This window comes from Mastacembelus armatus, chromosome 11 (genome assembly GCF_900324485.2).
Source record: "Mastacembelus armatus chromosome 11, fMasArm1.2, whole genome shotgun sequence".
Taxonomy (NCBI): Eukaryota; Metazoa; Chordata; class Actinopteri; order Synbranchiformes; family Mastacembelidae; genus Mastacembelus; species Mastacembelus armatus.
Window position 1 is genome coordinate 14,213,013 of NC_046643.1, and position 10,485 is coordinate 14,223,497.

Genomic DNA, 10,485 nt, shown 5'->3' on the forward strand with positions numbered 1-10,485 from the left:
GTGTGTGCGTGTGCGCGTGTGTGTGCGTGTGTGTGTGTGTGTGTGTGTGTGTGTGTGTGTGTGTGTGTGTTGTATTTATGTGTGTCAGCCCTTGAGGTATAATCTTTTCCCCTTGTACCCCCGCTGTGCTTCTCTCTCACCAAGATCTGAGCCTGTACCCCCGACTGGGACAAGGAGTGTACACGTGTGTGTGTTGTGTCCATATGGTGTGTCCTCCCTGTGTGTGCATGTTGCACATACCCAAGAGACACGCACCCCATGGGATCTCTCCACACACACATGCCTGAGGGCCCCCAAGAGAGCAAAAAAGAGGGAGAGAGAGAGAAGGGGTAGGTGAGTGAATGGATAGGAAAAAATTTTGTTTTCAGAAATCCAACTCAATCTGTGTGTGATTGTGAAAGTTGTTTGAATTGTTGTGATTTTTAATTAGTGAGTTGTATTGCAGTTTTAATAATATTTGTCCCAGTAGAAGTAAAAGCAGAATAAGTGGAGAGAGCAGATGAAGCCAAATCAACAATTTCTTATAGATAACTGGATTAATGGAAAGCTAAATGAATGTGGGCTGATCTGTATGAGGGCTTTTATGTGCATCTATATGCCACAGTTGATGTGCAAAAATTAGATGTAGAAAAAAAAATGGAAAAAGAAATTAAGGCAGATTTTGAGAAACTAGGGAAGAAAATCATCAAGGGAAGAAGAGAGAGCGAGGAGGACGCTCCTCCTCTCTGTCCTCTTCTGAAACTAATTGGTCCAGGATTAAAGGAGATTATATATATGAAAAAACAAAAAATTATACAAAGCCTACTATGGCTCTGGTTTCCATGGTGATAGCCTGCCGTGCAACAGCAACAGGAAGAAAAATAAAACCAGTTGCTGCATTGATTACCAGAATTGGTACAGATACAAACCAGAGACTAGTAAAAGATGAGTAAAACTAATTATAGAGCCACACAGGTAGTGAACCTGTGGCTCTGTGTTTAATAACAACAGTTTTACAGCCTTCTGACACTTGTGTGTAATGTAATGTAAAACTTAAAAAGGAGTGTGTATCTGCTTCTTACCTTCTTGTCCTGGTGAAGATCCAGAGGAATATTAGAAACATGTTACAACAAAAATTGTGCAGGTAACCATGAAAGTTAGACTGAACTTTCTGTTGTTAATTAGGTTTGGAGCTAGAGCTACAGTAGAAGTCGATATGCTTAACTAAGCACGAACACTGGAAACAGCTAGCCGGCCTCTATGAACAGCTTTGAAGCTGACACGTTAAAATGTTATACCACATTCAATCATCTCAACTTGACATTTTTACATTTATGTCTTTACACTGTAATGTGGTAAAACACATTAGATATAATGTGCTAATTTGAGAACGTTACTCACATCTCACTAAAAATCAAAAATATAACCACCAACACGTGAAGCTCACCAGGCAACACGTTATACCCTCATCCAGCTAGTTGTTTTAACATTTCCTTTCTATTATGAATTCAACAAATAAGATATACGGTAACATGTTGTGTTGTTTTAACACAAGTGGTGTTGTTTAGAGAAGAAGCTAGTTATTTCCTCTTGCTTCCAGCCTTTACATTAAGCTAAACCAATGAACATCTGTCTCCAGCACCATATTTAATGTTCTTCTTAGCCCAGTGACAGTAAGTTTTGTTATGTTACATGTAACAAGCTGTTTTCTGTTAAATGAGATGCATGATGCCATATGAGAGAAAGAAAAACACATAGGGACATTCTGAAGACCAAAAAGTTTTAAGCAATATATAAAATAAATAAGTACACACAAACAAAATGCCTTACAGATTTTAGAGGAAGTGCAAAAAATCAAGTTTAATTGGTTGCATTAATCACAAAAAGAGTCAGCAGTGGGAGGACTGTCATTTCTTGTCCTCAAGCCAGTGCACATGGCAACCGACAACACACTAAAAATCTTGTAATACTCTAAATTAGTAATCACTGGGTTTTAAAAAACACTCTTTAAAAAATAACTGTGTTTCAGATTCAATATGAGAGAGAGGAAGAAGAGGGCAGAGGGGTGGAAAGAAGCAGAAAGCTCCTGAGGCATCACAAAGTCTGAATAAGAATACTTCTCAAAAATGTTAAACTTCAATTATTCGCAGAGGCGTCTTCTTGTTTCAACACCTAAGAAACATCTGCTGTTAATTAAAAACAGGCTTCTACCTTTCAAAAAGCAGCTGATACTCTGTCTTATTATGGCTGCTGTTTGTGGATCTCAGCTAAAACACACACATGTGCTGCTTAAGGCTTCACATCCAGCTCTGTATATTTCAGCGCTTCAACAAAGACTTTACATCGTGTCAGCTGTTGCTTTTTCCTTGGGTGTCATGCTGTCGGTTCGTCTGTGAAATGCACTCGACTCTGAAGCAGCCAGCTTTCTTCCCTGTCAGTCTTACAGGCTGATCAGACAGCCTGAGACATCAGTTATTTCCCCTTTCTTTCCCCTCGTTGTTTCTGAAGCATATTCCTCAATCCTTAAAGATGAATTTTGAACACACACACACACACACACACGTACCTGTAAGAGGCAGATATTTTTTTATTGATAAAATACTAATATTTTGTTTGCATGAGTCGAACATTATTGCCTATAATATAGTGTGTGTGCAGGGAGTGTTCATCTGGCAACCTTTTTTCTGTGCAACGTGCAGCACTTGCTTGTGTGTTTTTTCTTTTATGTATTTATGGCGCTTTTCTCTATTTGGTTGCATCTTCTGTATTTGCACTGTGCTTTTTATGCTGCATATGGGTGGCCGCAACAGTGAAGATGTTTTTTTTTTGCATTTGATCACATTTTGTGTATTTTCCTGGATTTTTTTAGGAGCAGTACATTAACCTGTCATTTTAATACTGTACATATCTTCTTTATTCATCTTTGTTATAGTCTGATTACATAACCGAACTATCACTGATTCCACCTAATACAGCCACCCACGCATCATACACACCTAGGCTTTTCCTCCCTTACTCGGCCAGATGTTAGCACTGAGATTTCAAGGTAAATTCAAGCGTGAGAAATGTTTTTAATTATCTAGCCACCTGGACAGGGTTATAGCACACAGACACTTTGCACACAATGGCATTGTTTTTTGAAGCGCATTGGTGTGTAATGCTACACTATAACTCCTGACTAGTTCTTAGGATATATGCTATCAATCAATCTTATTTTGTGACTTGTGAGGACCTCGTGACCATATAAACACACAGACAAACACATACACACACATACACACACAATGTCAGGTAACAGATGTTGTCCTTCTTGTAATTAAAGTCAATTAAGACATTGTACTTACTGCTGCAGAAACAGGCTCTGACATGCACACACACACATACACACACACACACACATACACACATCCCGATCCTCTCGAAATAAATCTGTAATCGACTGTAGGGATACACTGCAGCTTGTTTAAAAATTCAATGTCATTTTAATTATTATTCAAGGATGGCAGATACTCAAACAAGGATGGACTTTGATGTTGTGCTTCAGACTGCTCTCAGTCTGTTGTTGTTGTGCTTCAGCAGGTTTAAGGCTCTTGCTGAGAGCTTTTGAAATCACAGGTTTGAATGCAGCCATCACACACGGCGCCGAGTGGACATGGTTTGTGCTACAGCCCACTGAGCCACAAACATCATCATGTTGTTGACCTGTCTATCTGCAGAGTAGGTTTTCTATTGTTTTTCCCACTTTCTCCCTGTTTTTTCGTGAAGTGATGGAATATATATATGGGTTGACTGTTGTTACTGACACTACATATGCATTAAAAAGTATGTCTCTTGCTGATGAATGTCCCATAATTGTATTTTCTAAAAGTAGCTAAACTAAAATTTTGTATGCAGCTAAAGATCGAACAAACTGTCTAGAAATAAACTTCTGCTCTTTACTGACAAGGAATCCATTTACTGTATAAATACACAAGACGCAGTGATTATTTAAACTTTATTTTCTTTCTTTTCTTTCATTCCTTAACCAAAAAAATCCTTAAATTTCCGAATCCAAGTTTTCTCTTGGCCATTGCAGAGTTGTTTCTGACAGCAGGAGAAGTTGAAGTCAGGGAGGGAATACATGACCGCCAGAGTCATGAAGTCACAGTCTGCGTACCTTAGACATCCAGTATAGGTCTTTTCTGAGGGGATACACCGTAAGGGACACAGTATTAGTCAGTATTATAACAGATAATGCCCATGCTGAACACGCAACATTGTACAGACTAAGAAACAATGAGAATCATTTTCCTACTGTTATTTTGCATTGGTTTTACTAGAAGACTAACAGCTTTTTGCTTTCTTTCACTACATCAGTCTATGAACATACAAATTCCAATCATCTCCAACACATTTCTTCCTATTGTCCCATCAACTGTATAAAATTTTATTTCATGACATTTAATGGTGGATTTTAGTATTGTTGGATTTAATACTGTTAAGCTGTTTCCTTTATGACTTTTACCTCCACTGGTGAGTTTAAGGCAGCTGTCTTCACCTTCATGACAATCATGTTTGACTTCACAGCTGCTAGTGGAGCCATCAGGGCAGGAATAACACTGCAGTGAGAGGCCTGGAGAGACGAGAAGGTGTTTGCGTTATTCGGGCTAAATCTTCAGTCTGAAGTCCAGCATAAACACAGAGTTCCAGCCTGTTATATCATCAGACCCCCTGTGGTGAGTGATAATTATGGTACTTGAACAATTATTCAGATTTTCCTCCCTTCACTGCTATTCTTAGAGATGATCATTGCTGAGATCAAGCTTTAGTAAAGGCATAGTAACCCCCCTTAAAAGGAATAGTTGCATAGTTTTGAAAATCTGCTTTGCTTTTTTACAGGGTGTGTTTCACAGGAGCTTGTGTAGTGGATTATTTCTTGGCCAGGTATAGTAATTTTCAAACCCCCAACCACATTGTGTTGTTTCACACTTACAGTTTACAGTCTTACAGTTTTTGTACTTATTAAATAAACAACATTCAGCCTGATATGTTAATTAGTAAGCTTTAGAAATGTGGTAGGTGTAATGTGCTAGCTTTGGATTGAGCCAGGCTTGCTGTTTTCTCTCTGCCAGCCTTTATGCTAAGCTAAGCTAAGCAGCTTGTGGCCATAGTTTAATATGTGCTGTACAGACAGTGGAGTAATTATGATATACTCTGTCTGTCTCTACATCTGTCTCTTTCTCTGCAAGAAAGAAAACAAGTGTATTCCCTCAAATATCAAACCGTTTCTTTAAGGCAATAACCCAAACCAAAAAGCTAGTGTGCACAGAATAAACTGCATGTCCTGAAACATCATAGAAAATATTTTGAATAAATATTTATCACCGCCTTTGCACAGTGTGAAATGAGCACATGACACAACAGCAGCACATACAAACAGCAGCACTGATGTTCCTTCAGCCTGATATGCTTTACTCTTTGTGAGACATGTAATCTCTCTGACTTAGCTCCACATGGTTGTGCTTTTTAGGAAAAAAAAGAGGGAGTATTAACAAAAGAGTTGCTTCTTCAGCTTCATGTTTTTTTCTTACCAAATCCAAACATGGCAAAGCTGACAGCCAGGCAAAACACCACAGAGCTCCTCATCGTGACTGAGTGGTCTCGTCAGAAAATCAAAAATTAAAAATGCAGTTTCCAATGTTGTCACAGCTGGATAAAAGGCACAGAATTAACTCTGGAAAAAAAAAATAACAGAAGCAGAAAGTCAAAAAAGGAAGTTTTCACACATCACCTCGGCATTATTCTTGCTATTCCAGTCTGCCAAAAATAATTTCAGAAAGAAAAATCACCATTTTAACACTATGATTGTGTTACTCTTTTCACTTTCATTGACTTTCTTATACATAACTATTTTATCAAACAAAAGATGAAGACATGACTAATTGGGAAACTAACCAAATCTGCCTCAAAAGCTGAATATTTTTTAGGTTTTTCTAAGTTATCCCTAACAAATATTTTCACCAGTTGTTAGCACTGCGGTTCTTTAACTCACCTGTGAATGTGAAGAAAATAAGACAGCTCACTCAGAGGACGCAGCTTTTTGTAACAGCACCAGCAGAAAAAGCAAACAACCCATTTGTTTGGGATCAGAGTTCATATGAGGATTTGATTCAGATGTTTGAAATTTTGTGTTGGCCAATACAGTGTTTGTGTAAAGAAAGAGGATAAATACTGGGGAATTGTTTCCTGTTTTGAACGTTGAAATCTTTCTCCTTATTACTTATGATGAGCTATATGTTCATGGCAGTAATTTATTTGGTATTTCTTTGATTTTGAAAAATAAAGATGACACAACAGTCAGCAGAGGGAAAGAGAGGGCAGGTTGGGGATGTGATCGATCACGAAGCACAGAACAGAGATTTGGTAATGACAGAACAACAAGGGGGGAACAAGAGGGGAGTCGTGAGATAAAATGACAAAAAGTTAAAAAAAAAAGAGTAATTAAATGTGCAAAAGGTAAATAAAAGAGGAGAAAAGGGGAGAGCAATGGACAAAAAATAAGAAATAAAGACAAAACAGGAGACAATAATTGTAGTGTGGGCCATTCATTGTTTTGTAAGGTGCAACATAAACTGAGTTCCAATAATAAAAATATGATTACTGTTTGGTAGGTTAGCTGGTAACATGTCGATGCAGTGGTTTCAGTTCATAACACACTGACTCTGCCTGAACACAGCAGTCATATGCTGTCAGCTGGTAAATTGTTACTGCTGCAGGATGTGCTCTAAAAGTCTGAGTGTAATATCTCTGTCGACCAAAGGGAGAGATTGAGTCAGCACATTTCTGCTGAGATAAATCAGTGTAACCTTTAATAAATGTATAAAAAAGAAGAAATTGGGAATAAACAGAACAGTGATTGACAGCAACTGAAGAGTCTATAAACTAGAAATATCTTATGAACCAAAGTTGCTTTATATGTTCTGTACTACTGTCACGCCACAATCTGTGTGGATTACATTTATCTGGTTATTCGGTCAGATAAGGTTTCTTCTAACCTCATCAGGATCTGACAATAGAATCTTCTATTTGAATGATAAGTCTGGTGATAGTGTCATTTTTTTCTTCAACAAATCACATGAAAACACCAAGAACAGCAATAACTTGACCCTGCTACCCAGTATTTTCTGTGTATTGAAAGCCTGTTATGACTCCCAGCTTCATCACTACTGTAGTTTATTTTAACTTAGTCCCACTGCATTGTGTTGCTGATATTAATACTTGTTGAAAATATTCCCAAACAAGTACTATTTACCCCTGTTTGAGACCGACTAATGCATTGTTGCTTTTAGCATATTCATTATAATAAGAAAATTATAAAAAAACCCCAGTGAACTCTTACATATATGGGGTTTAATTTGGGGTAAATAGACCCCGATTTATAACCCAGGCTAGAGCCATAACAACAGTAAACTATGACTCAACCCAAGACCTGGAAGTCAGTTCCTCAAACCCACAAGATCCAGACCTAAATCCTATTCGGATTTATTGGATATGCTTAACAATAAAAACTGCAAGAGATGTTTTTTATTATGAAATTTTTCACTCTCCACCTCCCACTGTTGTCAGCAGTGACACTGGTTTAATGTCAATAAACATTCAATCAGGACTGAAACTCACCTATGGGTGTTATGAGTTTTATAATTCTGAATTCATATTAAGTCTTCTTTCTCTTCTCTCTTTCCCTCTCTCTGCAGATCATTGTAAGCTTCAGAGCCTGCTGGAAGTGTGAAATCAGAGTTCAGACAGACAGACACACACACACACACACACACACACACACACACACACACACACACACAAATGCATGCACCAGAAGCATGAAATCAAAAGTTCATGTTACAGTTTTTGCACTCTAAGTATTTTCTTTATGGGCTTGCAGCTTTCTAAATCAGTTTTAGCCTCATTGCTTAAAGGAAGACAGATTATTTCAATGTGAATAATAGATTAGATTATTACCCATAAAAAAAAAAGTACAGGAAAGCCTTCAGAAGTTACATCTTGACCGATGTATGTGTAATAACAATCAATTAACGAGAATAATTCAGTTTGGAAATGCAGCCCATGTTATGTTTTATTCAGAGGCGCCTGTATCATTTGTCCCAGAGGGAAGGCCTATCTTTTCTCACAAAGGTTTAGCCGTCATCATCTGAAAGTAACATGACTTTCCCTTGCAGTCATTTAAGCTGATGATTGGCTGTCCTGCTGCTCATTACTCCTTGTCTGAGGTTGGACTAAAGGCTGGTGTAATGAGGCAAACCAGGCTTTCATTGGGGTTTTCTTTGTGCCTCTGCAGTGTCAACACTTCAGCTACATGTTCTGTGTATAGGGCCTAATGTTACACATTAAGAGAACACATGACACCTGTATCTTTCTGTGGTATTACCTGACAAGCAAATTTCTTAAAAGCTGCTTAACACAATCAGACTGTTAAACTATATATTGTTAACTATATATTACTTATTGTAATAAATAAATATCAACACCTAAGAGTAACATATCCTAAGGTAAAAGTCTTACTTATGAAATATTACTCTCAGCACTACAAAACCTGGGCACATGGACCAGGCCGCCCCAGGCAACATGGCGGTCTGAAGCGCCATCTAAGTGGATGATTGTGGCTCAGCCTTGACCGAGATAATGTAGAGGAAAAGTGAGAGCAAGCAAAAAGTGTGATTGTAACAGCAGCTGAATGAGCAGAGGATTTGTGGTTTTATGTTGCTACTTTTCAGTAACGAGAACTTTAATCACGCCAAGTGAGTTGATTAGCAAACCACCCGGGCTGCCGCAGCAGTGGATGATGGGAGCTGAGTCTCTTCGTGACCGGTGAGTTTCATTATTTTATTGCCCACCAGTTTTCATTGTCCACTAATCTTGTCATTTCCCCGGGACTGCGGTTCTCGGTCACTGGTTTGGGGCTACAGGTGTGCTGTTAGCTAACAGCTAGTTGTTAGCTAGGCCTAACCGTTACCACAGCAATGTAACGCTAGCTTAGCCGAGTTCTGCGGCTCTTTGTGTTAAATTTAGGACGTTTTTTTGGAAAAAATATTCTGTAAATGATGTAAATCCTCAGTGATAGGACTGTGTCTACTCCGTCTGTGGAAGGGCTCACTTGTTACTTATGTGCTGTGTAATGAATTTTGATATGTAAAGTTAGCGTTGGTGCTGTTTTTACCGTAAGTTGGGTATAAGCAGAGCAGTCGCATTATTTTAATGCCCACCAGTTGAATGTTTGTGTGCACAGACTTGGTGGTGGACACTGGACACTGGACACTGGACAGTGGCTCATGGTGCCCGATTTGGCGTCTGCAACAGCTGCATATTGTAAGTAAAATATATAGCTGGCTGTGCTAATGTTTGTGTCTGGACATGTGGTAATTTCATAACCTTAATGCGCTTAGGTGAACTGCAAATGAAACTGTGATATACACAGATAGTGTGGCAACTCCCTCCTGATGTTTGACACAGTTATGATCTGTGATAATTACGTTTCATCTGACAAATGTATAGTTTCTCCTAATCCGCTTCTCGTTTTTCTCTTGTCCTTCATTCATTCTGTCACTGCCTTGTTTCATTTTCTCTTTGCCCTTTCTACATCTCCCCTCTCTTCTTTCCCCAGCCACCATTCCTCTCTGCCTTTCTCTCATTTCCCAGTCCACTGAGTTAAATATGGGAAAACCAAACCAATCAGGCCATGACATGGTTATTATTTTTAAGTACTGATTTTTTTTTTTTTTTTTTTAATTCCCTCTTACTGGGTGTCATTACCATTTGTTCTCTTCTTCCCTCTCTCCACCTCTTTTTCTGTCTGAATCAGTCTCTCTCCATCTGCAAGGATGAAGAATTTCATCACATAAGATTTAACCCTGTGAATTAATAAATCATTAGCATTTGACCAACCTTTGCTGTACGTATGCATGGGTGCCTTTTGAAGGATTCTTGCAAGAAATCCTGGCATGAATTAAGAAACCACACACAAGTATGCTCAGATGGTCCATGGGAAACTGTAAATGAGAGAGGCACCAAAAGAAATCCTAAATACATGCAGATTTGCACAAACTACATGTATTATGCAAATAGTGCTCCAACTAGGCAAAGTTGCTCACCTCATGCAGGGAATGAAAGATGCATGCTAGAACTCACTCTGAGTCAAAATGAACAGTGAGTGTTTATATTACCTTCAATTTGAGTGTGCAGGTTTTGTACAAATGATGCACAAACAGCATATATGATTAAAAATTATACCCCTACAATGATTGCACTTCCTTATGTTTGATGTGTTGGCAGTTGTAGTTGTTGGCAGTGGTAGTTGCCTGTTTACACATCCAGCAGTTATGGAGTAGCATTATCATCATCATTTTGGTCACCATTATCTTCACCAGCTTGCTACTGATTTTGAGTAGTTTCACACAAACCTCACATGTACTGTATGTACAGTACCTGAAAAGTGTGCAAGTGTGATTCGTGTTT

At 38.5% G+C, this 10,485-nt stretch overlaps 1 protein-coding gene and 1 long non-coding RNA gene across 3 annotated transcripts; one reads left to right on the plus strand and one right to left on the minus strand.

Annotated features, from left to right (window-relative positions):
* Nucleotides 1-3,958: 3,958 nt before the first annotated feature.
* LOC113126581 (CD59 glycoprotein-like) lies at nucleotides 3,959-6,108 on the minus strand. 2 transcript variants are annotated; one of them, XM_026300673.1, is made up of 4 exons: nucleotides 6,011-6,108; nucleotides 5,550-5,692; nucleotides 4,484-4,591; nucleotides 3,959-4,160 (listed from the first exon to the last, which is right to left on the minus strand). In XM_026300673.1, the coding sequence occupies exons 2-4, from the start codon at nucleotides 5,602-5,604 to the stop codon at nucleotides 4,000-4,002; spliced, it is 324 nt and encodes a 107-aa protein (XP_026156458.1). In that variant the 5' UTR covers nucleotides 5,605-5,692; nucleotides 6,011-6,108; the 3' UTR covers nucleotides 3,959-3,999. The 2 variants fall into 2 exon arrangements, with proteins under 2 accessions (XP_026156458.1, XP_026156459.1); XM_026300674.1 differs by lacking the exon at nucleotides 6,011-6,108 and adding an exon at nucleotides 5,980-6,010.
* On the plus strand, nucleotides 4,550-7,990 carry LOC113126583 (uncharacterized). Its single transcript, XR_003295319.1, has 3 exons — nucleotides 4,550-4,694; nucleotides 4,858-4,902; nucleotides 7,713-7,990. It is a non-coding gene; the product is annotated as an uncharacterized LOC113126583 (long non-coding RNA).
* The last annotated feature ends 2,495 nt before the right edge of the window (nucleotides 7,991-10,485 follow it).